The sequence below is a fragment of the Coloeus monedula genome, assembly GCF_965178545.1.
Source record: "Coloeus monedula genome assembly, chromosome: 1".
NCBI classification, from domain to species: domain Eukaryota; kingdom Metazoa; phylum Chordata; class Aves; order Passeriformes; family Corvidae; genus Coloeus; species Coloeus monedula.
The window spans coordinates 25,965,331-25,988,134 of NC_138781.1; the positions used below are offsets into that span (position 1 = coordinate 25,965,331).

Sequence of the window (22,804 nt, forward strand, 5' to 3'; positions counted from 1 at the left end):
AGAAACTTGAATTTTCCACGAATATTACACAGCACAACTTTTTGGTAATAGCTCTGTCAGTGGCTTTCCTGGAAAGCAATCAGGTTTAGAATCTACGTTCCTTTTGTAACCCTTCACAGAGCAAAATTTGGCTCCTTCTAGTGCTTAAACTTTGGCAACATATGTTTCACTTTACATTAGGGAACTTAAAAAGAAAATCTAAATGTTCCATGAAACATCTGCAATTTCTCAGTGAGAAGGACATGCAGTATTTCAGGAAACATTCACTAGGGAATGCAATTAAATGCTCTTTCAAAACCACTGAGCAGTTGATGAAGAAATATTAGAAAAAACAGCTTTCTCATATTACTGTCCCCACATTACTAACAGCATAATGATTGTTAAGGGAAATAAAACTCCAGTCTCCAAACGTGGCGTAGTTTAAAGTAAATAAACTCCCAATTGACACAACCATGGCTGCCCAGGAGTTAAAACCCCTAGCAACCACCCACTTCCATCTCAGAGATGTCCCAAAAAGACCTCAGACCATAACTCCCAGCTTTGAGAAACATTCTCTGCATTACAAATTTATAATGTCTGTCTTCTCAACTGCAGACAACAGGACGTTTTAGGAACAAAATTAGTAGTTATTGTTGTACTTTCCACAGCTGAGAGAGAAAACCTGTGTAGCCTGTTACATTACTGATCAACCATCCAAAACATAGTAGATATTTGTTTAAACAAAGTAATTATGATGGAGCTGAAGAGACAAAGTTTTGTATATTTTCTAAAAATCAACTTGCATTTTATAATTACCCCAAATACTTGGGGTTTTTTCATCAGTTACTGCCCATATAAGCCCTGCTCTAAAATTTAGTAAAGAATTTCAAAAGACTTCTACAGACTTCATTGGATTTTGGATAATGGCTCATCTGCTATGATAGTTATATGAACTGTACTGAACAGACCAAAATCATGGTGAAAAAGACAAGGAAGTCTACAAAGCTGTTATTTTTCAGCATGAATTTACTAACGAACAATCTTGACTCCCTTTCTTGTCTATTCAAAAATGTCACAGCAACTAGAAAAACACAAAGAAGGGAAACTGATTTAATGAATCCTGTCTTCATACACACCACCTGTACTCTCCTCACACAACGTTTGTCACATTATTATAGTTTGAAACCAATATAAGAGATATGAGCACCTCACAATCTTCTTTTTTTCTGCTCTATGGTTACAATTTTCCTCCAGGTCTACCCTGAGCATTTTGCATTTTCGTCTTTCTTTCTCCTCCATGCACAAGCAAGTCCAAAACACATCATATCCCTCTGTGATGTCCTACTGCCAGATGGATGAGTATATTGTATGTGTAATACCCTCCTGTACTTGGGGAGTGAGGGAGGGGGTGCACATATATTTTTAAGGAGGAAGAGAAATGGGCATGAAATTACTTAAATTACTTCTGAGTGACATGATATACGTTAGTGATTCCCTCACTCTAAAAATTATCACCAAAGGTGAAAAGTGCCAATTAAAGTTGAAGTTACCTGACATATTATAACAAGAATAATTTAAGTAACAAGAGTGTTTTATTATTTAAATAGCAGTGAATTTTCAAATATTTTTAAAACCTTCAAAGTTAGCTTCATTTTTGCTGAATCTGCCCATTTTACTCAGCAGGACAAGTCCCACTTATTTCAGGTACACTTTTCCCATAGAGAAGATGAGATGGATGTAGCCCTAGATATGTTATATGCGACATTTCATTTCAAGTAGTAGCTGCAGGCCAGCTGTTCACTTGGAAGTGACATACAAACACTCCGCTCCAAAAAAACCCAGCATATAACACCCTAGAACTATACATAAACATATTCTTGCAGGGGTTTAATGCCATATTTTAAGAAGCAAAAAACATAGCAAATCTGGAAGAAAAACAACTTTAAACTGATTAATTTCACAGGAGGGACCAAACCAGAACAGAAATCTAATAAGGTTTTTTTTTTAAACAAATGGCTTCAGGAGGAAATAACTATGTACCAAGTTCAGCTTACTATTAAAGGACCTGGCCTCCAACACTCTCTGTTAAATTTTATTATTTTTTAGTCCTTATTTCTAAAATTCAGTATTTTTATTGCTACAACAAGGAATTTTAAGTTCTTTAAATCAGATTCTTTTGACAGAAATGTACACTAGAAATTTGCAATCTCTGGTCTCTAGGAAATATGTATCAGACAGTCACCTTTGGTCCAGGAGGTCCCTGAATAGACGATCCAGTTGCACCAGGAGGTCCTCTCTCTCCGGGATCACCCTGTTACAAAATGGTATAACATAGACTTAAACAGACAGTTTGACTTTCTGAACCAAAAATATCTGCAATACAGATCTACCTGTAAAACAGGCAATACCGTGAAAAAGACTTAAATCAGCCTATTGTTCTTACGAAAGCTGGTCTAAGTTTCATATTTTAAATAACTATTGGTTGAACTGTGTATTTGACTTCTTTTAGCTTTAATTAATATTTTGTGTCTGTCCAATGGAATAACAAGAGCACTTGTATTATTCCAATTTACTTATCATTCAGAGCAACACTTACAAAATACTACAACAGAAAGTTAATGATTCAAAGTAAAAATTTTGCAAAATACTCATGGCTACATTAACTTGGACAACTTTAATGTAGCTTATGAGTGTTCATGCATAACTACAAGGTATGTAATTATTTTTTTACCTATTCTTTGCCTCGTTGAGACTTTTGTGTCATTTAGGACAGACAATGGAAATATTTCTGCTTTTCTTTTGTTAAGTCTTTAAGCATCAGACGTTTGAGAAATTTTTACATTGCATAAACTCCATAGATTCTTTAACAAATACAAAGAGAAGGGTTACCCTGAAAGAACAAGCTTACTTTTGGTCCAGCTAGGCCTTTTGGTCCTGTACGACCAATGTCTCCTTTGGAGCCTTTTCCTCCAGGGTCACCCTGAAGAAAGCAAACTTTTTTTCAGTCACAGCAAAGATTCATTCACAGCTGAAGATACACAAATAGCCAAAACCACAACAATAATGACACCCATAATTTGAAAGATGTTTAGATGCTCCACTCCAACTGAAATCCTACTCATTTCTAGAGGCTGCCCCAAATGTCCTAAACCATATGAAGTGGGAGATAAAAGTTGTCTGCCTACTAATACATCTTTCCAGGCTTTTAATTTCATATTTAGATGTCTAACTATTCTCCTAATTTGTCTTAGCTTCTCTCTCCCTATCAACATACTGAGCTAATTTGTCACCTCTGAACTTTGATGAAAATTCTCTACTGAATTTTTAGGAAATCTCTGCTGCCCTGTTAACTTTAGGCTCTATGTTTAGAGTCTGATTTTGCTGCACTTGTTCAGGCTATAGAACACATTGCTCTCTCTTAAATCCTTTTAAGTCCAGTTAAAATAGAATTGCTACTTAAGATATAATGAAAGAAAATATAGCTCAGAATCCAAACTTATAAAAGTCTGCAGTATTTCCCCAGTGTGCATGTCAAGTCATACCTTTTGGCCTGTGGCTCCTTTGCCAGGCGGTCCTTCTGAGCCTTTTGGACCTTCATCTCCCTTTTCCCCCTAACAGAGATTAAATGGTTAATTACTTTTCACATAGTTAATTTTATTGCTAGACTTATGAGAAACAATGCTTGCATAAACACTTTCCCCAAAAATGTCAGTAAATATCTAGTAACTTTTTTTTCCTACAAAAAATAAAGTATTCTGTCTCTTAAAGCCCTTGCAATCTCCTACATTCATATTCCTTTTTTTCACAGACATTTGCAATAGTGCCATCTGCAACTGCATCAATCTTTTTTAGGAAGGATTGCATGCATACTCTTATAAGAGGAAGAGAAATGCTTCCAAAGTTATCAGAAAATGTCTTGATGGACCAATTCTGAGAAGTAATTTTAGACAAGTCTGTAGCCTATGGCCAATCCAAGCCGAAAATATTTGCCAGGAACGTTACAGCAAATAACTCACAAATAGCCCACATAAAACATTCTATTAAGGAACATTACCTAGAAAATATTTATGCATAATACAAGTCAGATCAGTACCTCAGGATACCTGTAGGTAATTTAGAGAGTGAAAGGTAGATTAAAATGAGGTTAAAATCCATTTCTGATTTGAACTGTTGATGAAAGTGATATTACAGAGCCCATTGTTGATAGGCATCAGTCTGGATCCCACTTGGGTGAGATATTTTCACACCTGCAAATAATTGCTGTAGTATCACTGTGCTACTCACTGCAGGCATCCAGCTGCTCTTTGCACTGCCCTGAATACCCAGGGTAGCAGCTCAGTACTACTACTTTTACCTTCAGTGGGTTACAACAGGGAAGATGACAGAATTAATCATCAGAATAAAGGCAATATGCAAGAGAAAAAAACAAAAACCCAGCATGGCCATCTGTAACTTTAACCCAACATGTACTCTTAATTCTGATACACTTCTGATACACTGCAATCTTACTTTCTGAGCAGTGGATGATACAAAATTTAAATGTATACTTAAGTAGCAACAAAAACGCTACATTTTTTCTCACAGTGGAAGGATTACTGCTTCAGGCCGTAGCTTGTCAAACAGGTATTGCACTTTTAGGTGACAAAAATGCAAAGCTGCATTCTTAACAGATACTTATTACAGCTATTCAGATATTTTCTGATTTAAAGCCCTCAGTCAAAAATGATGATTTTCTGACTCCAAATTATGTTTAGTTTATCAATTCTACATGTCAGCCAGGTGCTACCCTCACATAAGAGCTGCACAGTAGCAGTCTGGAGGCAGCAGTTAAAAATCATACAAAGCACTGGCATTTGCTTACTCAGCAGCTCATCCATTTTGGAAAGAGTACAATTAAAAGCTTTCATTTAATTTGCTCTAAATTTACTCTTTTGGGCACTCTGCTTTGCACCCCTCTAAATTACTGTCCCTCCTTTTGAATTTATGCTTCTTTTCCCCAGTGTGGTGCAGTTTTTCCTAGATCCTCAGAATTTCCCTTGAAATCAAACAGCCCTGGGTTCAGCTGTTTGTGATGGCTCCTGCACCACGGCTGACAGGTTTCAGCCACAGCTCACCACGCTGTGAGATGCCCTAAGTCACACTGATTGAGCATTACTTCTTGGTGTCAGGAAAAATCTGAACAGGCCATGAGGAACAGGTGAAAGACACGAGCTATCTGCTCTCCAAGAAGATTGTGAAATTAAACAGTAGTCAGTTGCCCACAAAAGGCAGGACTGCTTGCCTGCAGCTCAGTTGCTCATTCGGATGGTAACCACTGGTAGTAGAGTTTGTTGAAAACATCTCACCCAGTCCTTTATCCCTGGCAGAAGTATTGGCATATGCCTTCCTCAAGGATGAACTCCTTACCATGGCAAACCTGCAAATAATCTGTTCTCACTTCATCACCATTTTTGTCCATCTTTTACATGTGGTCCTTACCTTTTTCCCTGTCAACCCCATCTCTCCCTTCACCCCCTTCTCTCCTGCGGATCCTGGTAGACCTGTATCTCCCTTAAAGAAGAAAAAAATCATTATGTCTGCATACTTCAGTAAGTTCTTTATTTTGTAAAATGGATCTAACAGTTTGTGAAAGTATTGATTAAAGATAAACAATATTTTTTCTCAAATAAAAGTTGTTATTTCCAGTAAGCTAAATGTTCTACAGAGACAGGAATTTTTAATACCCATAAAATAAGTATCTGAAATTTCTTACCAAGTTTCCCACCTTCTTCTTAAATCTTGGGTTTGTATTAAATAAATTTATATTTATTCAGTGAATAAAATCATGATTGAAAGCTGTTTGTTATTCTGTGCACAATAACAATGTTAGATGAATGTAATTTAGTCAAACATCTGGGACTTAAAGAAAGGTCAGCCAAAAATGCCTGAATGGTGTCATTGACCAGACACCAACCCCTCACCATTTGTACAAACTGACCAAGGCATTACTTTTGATGTATACCAGAAAGAGTTGGAAGAATCCACAGGAAGCAGGATCTTTCATGATACAAGAAAAAATCATTAAAAACAAGATGACTGTGCCACCTTACCTGATTTTGGAAGCCCTACTTAAGTCATTAAAGATACAGTGTACAGTCCTCAAAATGGCATCTGAAGTCAAAGCTTTGAGTGTTTAACATCTCTTCCAACATGTAGGCAGTACAACCACTGTTGTGACACAGACTGGCTTTTTTTTTTCAAATTATTGCACTGGGACAGAGTTAGCAACCTTTCTAACAGGTCTTGGAAAGACCTCACTAAAAAAGATTTGGGGAAAACTTTGTTCCAGTTATGGTTGTGGCAATGCTTTTATAAGAGTCACTGAAATTCCATCTTATTTTTACCACAAGTTAATTTATGCCAAAAAATCTTCTACTTGGTTTAACAGCAATTAGTGTGAGTATTAAAAGACCATGCAAAGAACAGTTAAAAATAAAAGCAGCCTCACTTTGACTCCTGGTGAGCTAATTCCTGGAAGTCCCATTTCTCCTTTTTGTCCAGGTTCACCTCGTTCACCCTAGGACACAAGAAGTCCTTAGTTTAATAGAGGAACACAATTTAGCTTCATTCACTACTTGCACTATTTAATTAGCTGCTTACACATAGAGGTGGCTGTGATGATCCTTACGGGTCTCTTCCAACTTGCAATATTCTACAATTCTATCCTTCTAAGTGGTCAAGTTTTCAGACAAGCAGTTTTCAACTGGAAAATTCTGTTCTTTAAAACCCCCTGTAACTTGTAGGACTGCATCTATTTTACTTTAACCCTGCAGTGGACAGCAAGTCTAAATAAATCACTCCAACTTTTTTCCTTATGCTTTAACACATTTTATTTTTTACTTTACAGGACTATATCAAAAACTCTTTGGTCACTGAATGAAAAGTGAGTCCAAATAAAGAACAATCAGAAGTCCTGCTTAAAAGGAAGTTTTACCCTCATAATTCTTTCTTCCTGTGGTTCTAAAACAGTTAAAAAGATAGGAACTCCATTTTTCAATTTTGCTTTATCACCTTAAGAGAACTGGCCTACCACATAACATGTTTCACAGATACCTATTTTTCTGCACATTAATATTAAATGTTGCTGCTATAACTGCTGCTTACGTGCCAAAGTTATACCCAGAAGAAAATCACTAGTTTTCTCCCTGCTTTTGCTACAGTGACTAATATCTTCCTCTCATAAATCAAGGTGAGCACACTAAGCACACTTCTGATTTACAGTTCATCAGTTCATTCCACTTGTTCTCGTTACATTTCAGCAATTGCCCTTTTCTCCTCTCACAGCGCTCACCTGGCACTGTACCACTAGAGGCCTGGGCTTTGACAGCAGTAATTGTTTTCCACACTTTTGTGTACTCTTCCTACTTCCCCTCCTTCTGCAGTGCAGGGTCAGCTAAGTACCCTTCAGCTCTTTTTCCTCTCCTATTGTTTCTATCTTTGGTTTTGGTTCTTTCTTACAATGATCACCAAACGCTGAAGGCCAGGCTGAAGGTGTGGTGGGACTAGCTTGAAGTCTCAAAACCATCACTGAACTAAAGCTAAATTGTTAGGTAAAATTACTTACTTGAAGAGAGCATGCATGTGGCACCAAACTCACTGGACACAAAGAAGTCTGAAAGATCCTCTGTTTATGTGTTCATTTAGAACCAGAAGTTCACATTCACAAAGGTTAAGAGCTGATGCTAAGCAGGCAGAAGCCATATGCTCCACTTTGGGAAGATCTTCATAACATGGATGGCTTTCCCTCTAAGACTCAACAGGAATTGTTATCTCCAATGAAGAGTTACATTTTCATCTCATGAAACACACTTTTGAAAAGCCTGGCAAAGACACTTACTGTTTTGTGACAGTGCTGCTTTTAAAAAACAATGTCTGAACCATTACCTTTGGTCCTGGCCGACCAGAACCTTGAGAGCCTTTTGCCCCAGGGTTTCCTCGTGGACCCTGTATACCCTACAAAGCAAAATAAATGAGTTAGTGCATTACACTCTTCCACATCTGAAATTCACCATGTGCCCATCTTTCAGTTAATAATGATTTTATCTTATCTTTAAAAGAAATCAATTAGCTTGCCTGTCCTTGGGCTTAGTTCTGAGATCTTTATTTTATTTTTCCTTTGTCACTAGCCTGTGGATTTCACTGACGTGTCAAGTGTAATGACAATTACCTTTTAGGGAAAAAACAAATGGAAAACCTCTCAGTATCTGCACCTAAGTCTTGATTCCATGGGATACTACGATGGAAGCATGAAATCTTCTTTCCAAAATTAACAGAACCCAGAAGATCTTTTGGAATGTTTCAATTTTTCTTTATCCAACTTCTAAAGGGTGTGTTCAAGTTTCAAAGGGCTTGACATTCAGAAGTGGTGGGTTCTTAACCTTGTGAAACTCTTATGTACAATATCTCACCATCAGAACAATGCCATCTGATTTATCTCCTATGCAAATTATCATGCAGATTAGACCAAATTTACATTTGTTTGATTCTAAGACCATTCAGATCAGTTGAAAACAGTTGTATTTACAAGCTTTGCCTAAAGACTAGTTTGAAACTTTTAAAAATGAAAAATCACTATGAGTTTTTTAATGTATTTACATCAAAATTACAGCTCTGATAAAATATAAAATGAAAACTGTATGCAAATACTCATTACATGTCCAAAATGTAGACTTACCCGGCTTCCTTGACTGCCTATTCCTGGTGCTCCTGGTGGGCCCTGTGGTCCTACTTGGCCTTGTTCACCCTATAGAAAAAGTATTCCCAAGAACTAAATTGCAGTAATTCATGCTACCTGTTTAACATATTTAAGCTACAGAGCAGCAGTCCTCAAGCTGTATTATCTTGAAGTCACTGCTTCTATTTGAATGAAATATGTTTGGAATATCTGGAAGTCTGCCTATGACAACTGCTCTAATAAAAATAATAGCCCTTCTTCCCTACAAACTCTATCTCATTTATAACATTAGATGATCATACCTGTAACTTTATTATTAGAAGGATCCATAGCTCATCTTTACATATTGATGTTAATTTTAAAGTTTTTCTTGTACAGAAATATACAGTTTCTTGCACAACACTCAGAAGAAAAACTTGCAGAAGAAACAGAAGAAAAACAGCTACGGAGTACATCAAAAACCTAAAAATATCTGAGTGTTTCTTTGCCTGTTCCAGGTCCATTAGATGAGATGACTCAGGGATTTTTACATTTTAATATTTATTTAAAAAATTAAAGTATTTTAAATAGAATAGTTCTGAAATTATTTTAGGAGAAAAAAAGTACATTTCTTCCCTCATACTCCCAGCTGCATAGAATACAGTCCTTAGTGCTCCAAGCTAACACCTGCTTGTATTGATGAATGCACCCCATGGAGCTGCATGGAACTGTGTAACATACCTCCTCAGATCCAGGTAAAACATACCTTTGTATAGTTGTGATATAGTGTAAAAAATTAGTCTTAATTTAACTATAATTAAGTATAGATACAATTAGAAAAATACCCTGTGCCTCACCTTGTCACCTTTCACTGGTTCACCTTTTGGTCCAGGATCACCATCTTTACCTGTAGAGCCTTTTTCACCCTAGAAATATATGACAGTTTTGAAACTTATATTTGGGAACTTATAAAGAACACCATCTTAGACAAACTGGTCATCTCAATGTGGTTAATAAGGAAAAAAGCATTCCTTTACAAACAAACTAGGAAAATAATCAATGGAATTACCAATATTAGAGAAAAGAAAAGAAATTGGTTACAATTCTTAACATACTTCATCTGCATTCATTGTGTTTTTGAACATAGGACTTCAAAGGAAGAAAATTAAATACTAGGAGGTGACGCAGGCCGACTCGAAGGGTCGAGCTCTGGCGTGCCCTCAGTCAGAGGGAACACAGCGTCACTTCCACGATGTCCCCAGGGAACACCTTTGGTGGCAAAGCAGGGCGCAAGCTGGACACGTGTGCTGCTTCCTCCTCAGAGGAGGCACGACAGGCAGCCGGCGTCTGGGCTCGCGTCAGCCCGGGGGTAAAGGAACAGAGAGGGGCCTCTGGTGTGGGTTCCAACACAGGTTTATTGCCGGAGGGTCCAGGGACCAGAAAGTCCCCAAGGGAAGCCGTGCATGGCTTTATAAAGGGGGGTGGAACAAGGCAGGGAAAAGGGAAGCACCCAATGGAGTACAACCAAGCGGGAGGATACCACTAAACTCGAATCACTGGGGAAAACAGGGAGGCGGAAGTCACAACAGGGAACCAATGAACAACAGAGAGAAATAGAACTTTCTAGAACAGGGTGAGGTAACTTGTGCCCGAGAACCACTCAGGGGGATGTGGCTTAGACCTCCGAGCCATCCCATGATCCACCCTCCGACCCACTGTCACGGGCGGGGAAACCAAAAAATGGATGGCCCTGACTTGAGTGGCACGTAACGATCTGGGCTCCTGAGTGAGCTGAGCCACCCCAACAAGGAGGAAGGAAGTTATATTTTAAAACATGACAATATGCTCACTAGTTGGAGAGATCAGTTCAGAACTGAGTGCAAAGACATGACTGATGCCTTTTCCATAATAGGAAGAAAAATGTTTGCTTAGTAGTTCAAGGCTCTAGAGAATCTTGACGCCACTAAAACAGGGGGATATATTTTGATAGGAAACTCAGTTATGATTTATTCATAGATCTTTGATTGTTTGTACTTATTTTTAAAAAAATGAAAGTTGACATCTATTAACCTAGCAAATGCCCTAAATGAGGTAACTGTCCACAGAGACTCATACAACCCATCTTCCAGTTTCCCAAAATGGTACAGCAAAATGAAAGCAGCTGCTGAATATTTTCTTCCAATACAGAATATAAATAGCTTAGTAGTTTTTTGGAAGACAATTTATCTCACTAATGCAATCAAAAGAAGTTATCTTATTAAACACATAAATAAGAAAATCATTAACTTACTGCTGATGAGGGACTGTACAATTTTTTTTGTAGTTACCTGGATAGCGTTTCTGAAATCAGTGGGATATGCAGAGAGCACAGAGATTCAGAAAACCAAGATCCATCATCCAACATTTTATACTAACAGAATTATCAATGGCCTTAAATAACTTAGACACTAATGCAAATTTGATCCACAGTGTTAAATAAAGTAATTTCCAGAAAACTACCTTTTGGCCTTGAATGCCCTCTCCTGGCGGACCTCTCTCACCTGGTGAACCAGCAGGGCCAGGTGGTCCCTGAAAGAAAAGAGAAAATATATTCAACTGTATCAGCAATTCAATTTTTTATAGACATTTTGTCTAATTTGCTAGTACAGGTTTTTGCAACACTTATGACACTGATAAGTGAAAATGCTTCCATAACATCTGGCTGAGCCCAGGAAAGTAAAGTAAAGTGTAACAACCATTAGTTGGGTCATTTAGATTAGAAAAAGCCAATGCTGAATTGATGTAAATTATGTAATTAATGTCTAAAGATTGTACTCTTAAAACTCAAATGAATATGTAGATTTATTTATTAAAAAAATGTTATTACAGTGAAATGTGTTCCCCATAATTTCATATAATTTCATTAATTTCCTAATAAAAATAATCAGTTTGAACACATTTCTTTATACATAATGACAGGTTACGCACGTAACATGAATGTTAATATTGATTTACACAAGTACAGAAATAAGTTTTTTTCTAATACTTTCTCTCTTCTTGCAAAATTCAGCCAACTTTCATTATTTAAATGTAGTAAGTATTTTTAAAAATGGTCATGATTAAACAAAAAATTTCCATATATTTTTGCGAGAAAAGTAGTCTTTCACAAACCACAAAGTAACTTTCAAAAATACTATTAGAATTAAACTAACACCTTGTCTTGGGGTGACCTTATGATGTGTACCCCATATCGCTGCCTATGCCCAGAAATTAATTTTTGTGCCCTTCTATGCCTCTAAACTGAGCCTGAGATGGGGAAGGAAAAAAACTGAGCAAAACTTTTTCAAAGCAGTTTGCAGCTTGTTCAAGGTCATACAGAGATAGCAATTTTTTTTTCCAGCTGCAGTGGGGGAGGGAGGAGGCACCCGGTTGGCTGCTCCCAGGACAGGTTTTTTTGGCCAGTTGTTCAGCTGCTTTTTCTCCAGAGAGAGACTGAGAGTTGAATTTTCCCTTTTCTGGAATTTCGGATTTTCTCCCTTTTCTACTGGATTGCTTGATTGTTTTAACATCAGAGCACATCAGGAGGACTTTCCACCGGGCACAGAGGGCCTTGCCCTGGGCCAAGCCCCAGCTCCGAGGAGACCAAAGGGAGGACTCTAACACTTTCCCAGGTTTTTTTCCTCCACAGTGACAGATTTTATTATTTAGCATTATTTTCCTTTCCTGTGTGTTTGTTAAATAAATAGTTTTATCTCCTTCACTTTCCTTCGAGGAAATTTTTTTTTCCCAAACCTGGTGGGGGGAGGGGTGGTTGTGCCTTCTCTCAGAGGATATATTTCTAATCTGGCCAAACTGGAACACATCTATCTATATTTGTGGCTTCATATGCATAAGAAAACCATACATTTTATACATTTCAGGGAAAAAAAGCAGCCAGAGAACATTAATCAAGAGCTTGCCAAAGTTCTGTAATTCAGAACATAAAGACATAATTAAAAGCATGTAATTTGGGTCCTTTTTCTTGAAGCGATCCAAATTACACACAGGAGTCAATTTTTAAAGATTATCCTCAACTTAAACAAGTAGGAGTATACATATATAATTTTTTTATTTTCCCAAAACTGACTTGGATGTGGTTTTATTCTCCTGCTTGGACAAGCCACATGCAACTACTGATGAAATGGACTGGAATAGCTGAACACGCTCGTGCTGCTCCAGACAAGGTACAAGGTGGTTATGGAATCAGTAGCCAGTATAGCTACTGACAATCAATTACACTCACTTACTTTGCTGCATTTCAATTTCCAACGCACGTATCATTGACTTACAGGTATTCCCGGCTCACCAATTCCAGGAGGTCCTGGCAATCCAATTGCACCTTCTCGACCTTCAGCACCCTTGTGAAAAAGAAAATTAGAAAGTTCAGTCCTAATTCAACTTGGTACTTTTGAAGAGTGTAACATTTACTTATAGATGATTTAACTGTGTCATCACAAAGGCTTGAAATCTAATGTGTAGCTTCTCCTAAAGGAAAAAAAAAAACCCCATACATGGTAAGTACCCTTCAACTAATACTTGAAGCACTAGATTGCATTCCAGCCCTCAAGACACAGGGGTAACTGCTTAAAATTGCAAAGCCTAAGAGATGACAGACATGAGAGAGCTAAGTCAGACTGAATTTGGCTACAGTACCAAAGCAGGATTGCTGAGGCAGGAGGGATGCTCACTGTAGCCTCTATCTAGGTACTCAAATTGTAGCCTGCCTGCTTCAGTGGAATATGGGATTGCATGGGAACTCCAGGAGCTGCATGCTTTCTGCATCTTCTATTTACAAGGTGTCATAATCTTCACAATTTCTCCACGTTACTGAAAACTATGTGCTTTGAGGATAAGGCAACAGAGGATTTTTATCTTTCTACAGAGTAGTAAAGAGACAGAGGGTGCCATTTCTTCTCCATAACCTATTTTCCCTTCTGGAAGGACCCAATATTGTTCCTTTTACATGGCAAAATACCAGTTTCTGAGCTTATAAACCCTCTCTGTGTTCCGGGATCTGCCCCACTGCACAGGAAATATGTAGGAATTCAATGAACATAAAAATTAGAGCACTAAAAGCAAGAAAATGTAAGTATATTAGACAACGGCACTTGGCTCCAAAACACTGTGAAAAGATGGCATAAAGCTACCCCAGAGACTCAGCACCAGAACTAGAGTGCTCTGCCCAATTTACACTTCTTGTCTGAGACTGAGATGCAGGTCTCTGACAAAACTCCCGTAAACTAAGGAGTCATGTTTCCTATGCAGATGTTTTTGTAGTTTTCCAAAGGGGGATCTGTCTGACCAGCATAGGCAGACATGACTTTTCCAAGGCTGGATTCCACCTTCTGGTCTTTTGCAATAAAATGAGATGGAGGTATTAAATGCTGCACGAGAGTATCTTACAACTTTTATGAATATCTGTTCCCTAGACAAGGCAAATCTCTCACTTGACCATATATCACAGTGACCGAGATGTATTCCTATATCTCCAAGTGTGGTTTACTCATTAGTGCAACCATTTGCTAGTGCTTGAAAATTACCTCACACAGAAAACCCCCATTTAAATGGCATTATTTCTGACTTCTATCAATAGGATCATCATAAAAGTTCAACAGTTGCTGGAAAAGCAGGTCTTTTATCTCTATCCTATGTGAATACAAAACCCTGTCAATCAGTTTTACATTTAGATGATAAGAATTTGATAAAACAGTGAGTGAGAAATTTAATTCAAAAAAATGACTGCCCATAGTCATCACTTTAACAAACATACTGCTGAGAGTTACCTTGGGTCCTGGCTCTCCAATGCCAGGGAGTCCTGCAGGACCATAGGGACCTGGAGGGCCTTGCTCTCCCTAAGGAGAAAAAATGGAAAGAAACTATTAATGTGAATAGAATTTCAACTAAATTCTGACAGTGTCTTTCCAAAGCCTCATTTAGGACTAGAGAATACATTTTAAGTAAAAAACAAATAAACAAAACAAAACAATCTGAACCTGTCTTTAAGAAATAGGTTAAGATTAGAAGCAGGGTCAATATCCTGGCCATACAAGTTACTGAAAGAGATAATAATGTTATAAAGCCACTCTTTCAAATGTATCATGAAAGATAAAAAAAAAAAAAAAATTATTCTTTGTCCTATCTTTGGTCCTGACTTCATCCAATATTCTGGTGTTTCCACAGACTTTCCTTGATAGAAAGATGGGTATTTGGAAATGAAGCAGTGCTTGCAACACTGCACTCAAGATTCTTGCCATAACAACAAATGCACACATAGCATGACTTCTGTTCCTACTGCTATCTTTGACTGCAGCTCCTAATTCTCTTCCTCCCTTCTGGATACTGTGTTTCTAAGACAGACAACACAGCCACATAAAATTACTAACAATAAGTTACTAAAAACATTTCTGTCAAAATGTGTTTATTTTATGGGAAAGTGTTAATCTTTTGGGGATTTAAACTTTTATTTACTGAGAAATTTTATGTGCCGAGTTCTTTCAATGACAATTTTGCACTTGGGAAGTTAATGGAAGTGTAAAAAATTACATTTCCTCACAAAACCAATCAGGTTTTCTTTCAGCCAAAGAACGAAGATAAGATGCAGGAATGGAAAGATACAGGAGAAGTAAATAAACAGATTATTCTTGAAGCTTAATTTCTGATAACTATGCACTTGGAGTGCTACTGCTGCAGCTTTAAATCTAGAATAATGTGGAACTTGTTGCCCAGACTTAAATTCATTCCACCTTAACAGTATAATAATTTGGAAAGTAGCTATGAAATGTAAAACTTATTCAAAATGCAAGGTTTTCTAGCACATCTTTTAATTCAATAAATTAATACAGCACCAGGAGAAGTTACATCCTAAAAGGCAGAGACAAATCAGACAAAACTGGTATTACCCAGCAGAATAGCGTATCTCCACACAGGACACTGACAGGGTATTAACAACATTGATATTGTGTTATTGTGGATTCTGTGCATGCAACTATTGCCAAAATACAAAATACAGCTAGAAGGTTAACTGTATTGCTAGGCAGAACTTATTGTTCTGGTTTCCTAATAATATTTTCATGAAACCTTTGGACCAGAGTCACAGTTCAGTTCATCTGTATCCAGATTATTCACAAATGACAATTTTTACTGACATAAAGCCAATTGCAAATTTACCCGTTTTCCTCATAGCTGTGTTTTTCCTGATGTGCTTGTTTGAAACTGATGAAACAACAACAACAACAACAACAATTCCTTAAATGACCCATCTTCTACACTTTGTACAGCCTGGTGGCCGGGAAGTTTTGCCTTTCAGCCCATAGGCTCCCTTACCTCAGCACCAACTCTGGCTTCAGTACCTTTCCACTTGACAAGTCACGTTAACAGATTCAGCCCTGTGCAGCTTCAGGGCCTGAAGGCAGTCTAAGATGGAAAGGGATGGATCTACCCTCTGCAAGAGGTGCCAGAGTGAGAAAGGAACAAGCACAGGCTGTTGTCAGGCAAGGCAGCATGCTAAGTATTAGTTGTTCCAATTCACAATCCTTGTTTCTTCCATGGAGAAGGCAGACTGCTGTTTCTGTCGTGCCAGGATATGTGACCATGCCCCACAGAATGAATCCAAAAGATACGCAAAGTTGAAAATACATTAAAAAAAATGTGTCAGGTAAAAAAAGTCGTTCAACTGCATACAGCACCACCATGCCCTGGGCACGGCAAATGCAACTAAGCACACTGGCTCCAGCTGATAGAACTAAACCTCTGAAATGGTGTAGGAACTTGTTGCATGCTGAAAAATTATATCTGATAAATACAGGCTCATCTCTCAGCTGAAACAATAAGCCAACCCCCTTTGTTGTGCTTGGTAAGTGCCATACAATTTTTTCCTGTCATCCAAATGGACATTGTGTTTCCTGTTCATGCTGATAGTCCCTGACAGAATTTCCCAAGGACAGTAACTCTGAGGGATGCTTCCTATCACAAATAATTCACTCCTTTGCAAGTTTACCCACATGATAGAGCCAAGCCTTGAATGCAGCTGATAGTCCTACTGAAGTTAATATTTTTCCAAAAGCTCTTTTTTTTAACCATGATAAAAACATTACACAGTTTTCCTTGCAATGACTGGTGTCATGTGCCTTGCAAGAGCTGTTGCTGTAGGTATGGTACTAGTAGGTGCTGGGGGAGGGAGTGTAAGAAGCCCTTGTGATAAAAAAACCATGTAGGGTAGTATGAAAATGTTGTTCTCCAGAACACTTTTTTATGGATAGAAGAGGATGCCTGAATATTAATGGAGAAAGAAACCCAACCTTCTACCAGACCACATGCAAAACTTGGAAACTTAAATGATTCAGTCTATTTTAAAGACTGAATGCTTCAAGCTTCAAATGGCTATTAACAAATCTGGGTTTTATCTTCTGTGGTCTTGGTGCTACAGGTAATGTGGAATTTATGAAAACCATAAAGTTCTGGCAATAATATCACATTATGTCTACATGTAGAGAGAAAAGTCTGCTTCTCCAAATAGCTTTTTTTGTAATAATTTTCTTCGTTTAATGCTTTGCTCACATTCTTTTTTCTCTCCTTATAGGGATTTTCCTTCAGGTGGCATCTAATATAATCTGGAGCAATGGGAAGGAAAATTACACTCGATCTGAGCTTAATGTTTTAACATATTGAAATTGTACCATTTTAGGTCTGGAACATACTTAACAGTCTAACCCAAAAAACCACCATCTGCCCCCCCAAATTGTTCATTATGTTAGGATGAGTTCCTGTTAGTGCCAATATAAATAATTTCTTTCCTTTTCAGAAAGCCCATGTATACTGTAAGGAACACAAACACTCTATATTTCAGTCTACAGCTATGGTAAAAAAAAAAGTCTTTCAAATGTAATGATTTTATCTTTAAACATTGGCAACAACAATGCAAATAGATTTAATAGATTTAAGCATTTTAACAGATAGCTAGAAACTAAACTTGTTCATAGGAAAGTTGGATTTTTTCAGTCTCCTGGGAAAGTTGTAACTTGCCACATAAGTGAGGAAAGAATTCATATGTCATGAGAGAAGAAGCAGATGCCTTAGCAGTTCATTCTGGGACATGCATTTGGGAAAATATGCAATGATAGATTTTTCATAGAATTGTCCCAGGAGGATTTTACAGAAATAACAGCTTTGAATATCCACATTCAAACTTAACCTTTTCCTTATAGGTTTGAATACATGTCTGTTCATAAAACTTTAGCCTTTAATTGAAAATCTTATTACACAAATCAAATCAGAGAGGGTCCTTACTACAGCAGTGGATTTTAAGATCATCATTCTCAGCCTTTCCATGAATATATTGTGATTTCTAGAAACATGCACTTAATATCTAGTAGCTGGTTTAAGAGTTTAAATAAACCCAATGTCAATTCTGAAATGATAACCATAAGTACTCCCTGCTCATTACTTTTTTATGAGTGGAGCACAGGTCATACCCTGATTTCACACCCCAATTTTATAATCTGTAACCATATAATTCTGTTTGTAAATTATTCACTGAAATTTGTAAATAGTCACTATTATTGTCCTCACTAACAAACACATTTTCAAAAATTACCTGAAGTATACTCTTACGGAACCTTATTGGTGCTATTGCATAGAATACCTCATTGTTGGTCTGGGGTTTTTCTAATAAATATTAGTTAAGCATTTGAAAATAAACTAAAACCAGAAAAAATAATGTCAACTAGTCTGAGTAAATCAACAGATATGTGCATGCCTAAAATAAACTTTTTATCCAACACTAAGAATACTAGGTGACCCCATTTTAGCTTTGCAAAATGCTATATTCATTCCTAGAACTCCAGAAAAAATCATGGTGATTCTGTTTCCTTCCTGGAGAGGAAACCAAGATGAATTAAGTCCTTTTGTGTTAGAATGTTGGGTTTTTCCTGGTTTTTATTGCTATTGGAGAGCAAAGCTGTCTTCTATTGAGAACACAACAACACAATGTGGGAATAGGTAAGTCTAACAAAAGACATGAAGTAACCAGTTCAGATGCTGTTTAATTGTATGAACCGAGTTAAGAGATACGTAGAACCTAAGCAGGAAAATGACAGAAATCAGGTTACTGGAAAAGTCAAACCATAGATGGGATTCTCACTGGATAATGTTTATGGACTGCTTATGACAGACTATATTACATTTACAGAGCAGAACCAAGAGTGGCATGGCTTTTCTCTTTGCCAACTTTCTGTTTCTTGTACTTTTAGTCTTTTACCAAGTGAAGTAGGATCTTCTGTGTTTTGGAAACTGTTGAATCATCCAGCAAAATTGTATCATGGGCCACCCTTGAATTCTTAGTGAGACAAGGAACACAAAATCTGAGTTTCTTGCTCCTATAAGCTGCAGTTTGACAAGAGTTGAGCATCTCTACCTTAGACCCAGGGTTACTAATTGGTGTTCTGCAAATTCAATTAATTAATTCTGTGTGATAAAATAACTGCATTTTTTTTCCCATTGGTTTTCTTTGTAAGTTTTATAGCTGAATGAGGTACACTTTGATCCAAGTTTTTATTTTATGTTACAATATAGATAAGATGTGACTGCTGGCGAGGCTGAAGAATGCCTTAAAGTGAAGCAGATATCTAAGAAAACATAAAGCACCAGTGTGAATAGTATTTATTTTGGTATTTCAAGTTAGTGAAATAGAAAAAACAGCATAGAATTTGGCTTTAAAAATATTTTTTTCGTTGATAAACTTAACATCTTTGCATGAAACTTGTCAATGGGCAATAGAAAATCAGCAAACCAGGAAACAAGCAGTCCTTTGCTCAGGACTTGCTCTGGAAACAGGACCAAGATGTCTCGTTCAGAAGACAGGAGATACACAGTGAAAAGTGCCAGTTCCCAACTCCTACCTGTGCTTGAGTGAAGTGTCCTGTTACCCTCTAGTGTTTTTCGCTTAAAAATTGTATTTTATACTGTGCTGTAGGTTTACTGCTGACACGGAAGTTTAGTATTTGGTTAAATGGAAATATATTTAGACAGGTAAATTAATAATAATAATAATATGAATCAACATACTTTTATGCGTTTTTTTTCTGGAAATGGAACTCAAATGTCTCATTTTAAATGCCTCGACCTCCTTATGGAGAAGGTTTATATATACAGGAATAAGATTATTTAGATGTTTTTGAGATGTTAGAACTTTGCAGAATTGCAAACAGAAAAATTTTTTTAAAATTTGCATAATGGCAAAAACTGGTTCTAGTTAATGCCACACTGAGCTGCCTTCTGGGCAGGATACAGGTTGTTCAACATACTCACACATGGCTTGAAAAGAGGGTAGAGGTAAAGTGATGAAATTTGTCTGTATATTAAAGAGGTTATTAAATATAAGGACCAATTACAAAGTGCATTAGAAAGACTAAGAGGCTAAGGATGTGATTCAGGTCCATATGATCGCTTCTAAACGTTTACATCTACATGGAAACAGGTTGGTTCAGTTCCTGTCAGTGGAAAGTTGTTCAGTGCAGGCAGTGGGACTTAGAGAGCTTCAACTCACTACTGGCAACACAATAAATCAGTATCATTAGAAGGAAAGAAAGTATTGCACAGTCAGGGAAACTTCACATTGAGAGACTAGCCAGCAGCTTGAGAATAAGAAAGTGCCTATGAATAATGGAAGTAAAGATGAAAAGTTCCTTTAAGTTATTTCTTGGACAATGTTTCTGGACTCCATGCTACCTTGCTTCAGACAAGTCAAATTGAATTAGTTGAAGGTGTAATGCCACCAAGCCTCTCCTGTTGGTGGCTGCCAGAGCCAGTGGCACCCAGACAGCACACAGACAACACTGTCCCCACCTGTGTCTGCCACCTGGCACTGCCAAGTGACGGGATGCATCCATACCTGTAACCCGCATTATAGAGGTGTGGGATGCACTGAGCCGGCCAGACACATGAGTGGACTGTAAACTTCACTACTGAGACACAAAGCATCTGTAGGCCAAGGCTGAGCTGGAGTTTGTATTTTGAGGAACCGAATCTACTCTTTCAAACCTCAACATGGCCCAGTAACAAAGAACAAAAGTTCAGCAGCAGTGTTTTGCGTAATGTCGCATCGATACCAATGCCACCAAGATGAATTCACTAGTTCAATTCAAAAAGCAGAAAGTATTAGCATGGAAAGGCCAAGGAACTGCACTAAGAATAGACTTATTTATTTAATCCAAGGCAATTATAAACAACTGCCACTTTTCAGAGATACTGTGTTACATGTCATGAAAACTAATCTTAAAAGAGAAATTTAATAATCCTTCTGTCAGGACAAAAAATATTGGAAGGACTGGTATGTGTCTGAACCAAAAAAGGCCTTGACCTTTACTAGCTGAATGGCTGCTTATTAATCTGAAAACAACCACTGATTATCTCTACTGATCATTAAAAAATTTTTCACTCATGTCAAATAAGCCCCAAAATGCCAAAGGTTAGCTTTGGTATTCAGTATGGACACGAGATAACCCTTAAACATACATATGCTTCTTCTATACTCTTTAAGTATATATCTAAGCGTGTTAGCTAAAGTTGCCTGGCGGTATTTTTTTTATTATAGATGTTTTGAGCATGGAAAAATCTCATCTGTAGGCTTTGAACAGCAGGTTGAGGAGTTGGAAGCTGATAAAATAAGGAAGCTTCTTTATTCTTACAGAAAATCTGCAGCTAAAGCCTAACAAAAGACCATAAATATTGTATCCATGTAGATGGATTCTAGAGAAAGATGTATGTATTTTACAGACATGAAAGTATGTGAAGAGACTGACAGGAGGACATAAAAGATTCAACAAATACAGTTCTGTATATAAAAGAAATATCTGGTCCTACTATCTTGGACTCTTCAGTGTGAAATGACAGATAAAATAATTACTGTCATTTGCTGTACTGAAGTTAAGAGACTCATGATTTTTCCACCACACGTATGAATAGCTTCTTTCAAATCCATCATCTTTCTTTTTCCACTTCTGAAATACTCTGCAGAAGCTTTCCCAATCAAGCATTTTGTTGAGAAGATGAAGAAATGAGAAGTATGAAAAAGCATTTATCAGGAGGAGGAAAATCATGATGGATGGCAATATTCCAAACCTTTTACAATAAGCATTTCCCATATCTAAATTTATTTCTGTGAATTTTCTAATTAAATTGTTGCCTAAGAAACAAAACATGAGTGTTTCTATATTGCATCTTTTACAAAGCAGCTTTGTATGAATTCATTTGCCTTGTATAACTTAGATTGTTAGCCAGGCTATCAATGATCCTGTCATAGAAAGTTGTTGCATCAAACTGATAAATGAAAGACCTTTCTGTACCGAACATTGATGTTAATAACTCTCCCATGGGCAAGACAACTGTGTTCACATCAAGCAATTTCCCAAAGGTTTGAAAACCAGAAGACTTCCCAAATTAATCACAAACTTTATCCAACTGATTTTGCTTTACAAGGTGTAGTCATTAACTCTAAATTATCTATTTTAAATATCACTAAGGCATTAATTGTCATAAAATCTCTCACGTCAACCAATTTCAAAGTTGTCTTAAGTTTTTACAGTACACAAGCAATTAAAAATTGTTATAAATACTCAGTCTGAAGGTTTTAACCAATATCTAGAAATACTTAAAATCTTTAAACACAGGCATTATAGACAAAAATATTCTAGAAAAAAAACTTCCCAAGTGATGGCAAAAGTCAAGACACATATTCAGGTGATTGAAATTCTGACATAAGTGCTGTGTCTCTAGGGAGGCCCTTGGTTGCATCCTATTGCGGCCCTACAAAATGCTCTTGGAGACCCAGATGGAGAAGTGGCTGTATGTGCCAACAACACCAAGCCTTCATCACATGAGGGTGCACCATGCAGGTGGGGACATTATTGCTATGCAAATAACACCAATAATAAAAAAACTACTGACAAAAAAGGACACTAGAATATAAAGATTCTACAGAGTTTCTGCATCCTCTCTCCCTATACAAATAACATATTCAACTACACATACACAACTACATCTTACCTTATTGCCTTGAATGCCTTTTGGGCCTTGCTGACCTGGATCTCCCCTGATACCCTACAAAAAAGTAAAAGCAAA

At 37.2% G+C, this 22,804-nt stretch overlaps 1 protein-coding gene across 1 annotated transcript in view; it reads right to left on the minus strand.

Annotated features, from left to right (window-relative positions):
• COL28A1 (collagen type XXVIII alpha 1 chain) overlaps positions 1-22,804 on the minus strand; it is a 62,372-nt gene that overhangs the window by 28,771 nt on the left and 10,797 nt on the right. The window contains exons 11-22 of the mRNA XM_082297063.1: positions 22,730-22,783; positions 14,473-14,541; positions 12,979-13,047; positions 11,171-11,239; positions 9,529-9,597; positions 8,693-8,761; positions 7,903-7,971; positions 6,467-6,535; positions 5,458-5,529; positions 3,522-3,590; positions 2,888-2,959; positions 2,222-2,290 (exon numbers count right to left, since the gene is read on the minus strand). Of these exons, the coding sequence (XP_082153189.1) occupies positions 2,222-2,290; positions 2,888-2,959; positions 3,522-3,590; positions 5,458-5,529; positions 6,467-6,535; positions 7,903-7,971; positions 8,693-8,761; positions 9,529-9,597; positions 11,171-11,239; positions 12,979-13,047; positions 14,473-14,541; positions 22,730-22,783 (819 nt within the window). The remainder of the gene's footprint in view (positions 1-2,221; positions 2,291-2,887; positions 2,960-3,521; positions 3,591-5,457; positions 5,530-6,466; positions 6,536-7,902; positions 7,972-8,692; positions 8,762-9,528; positions 9,598-11,170; positions 11,240-12,978; positions 13,048-14,472; positions 14,542-22,729; positions 22,784-22,804) is intronic.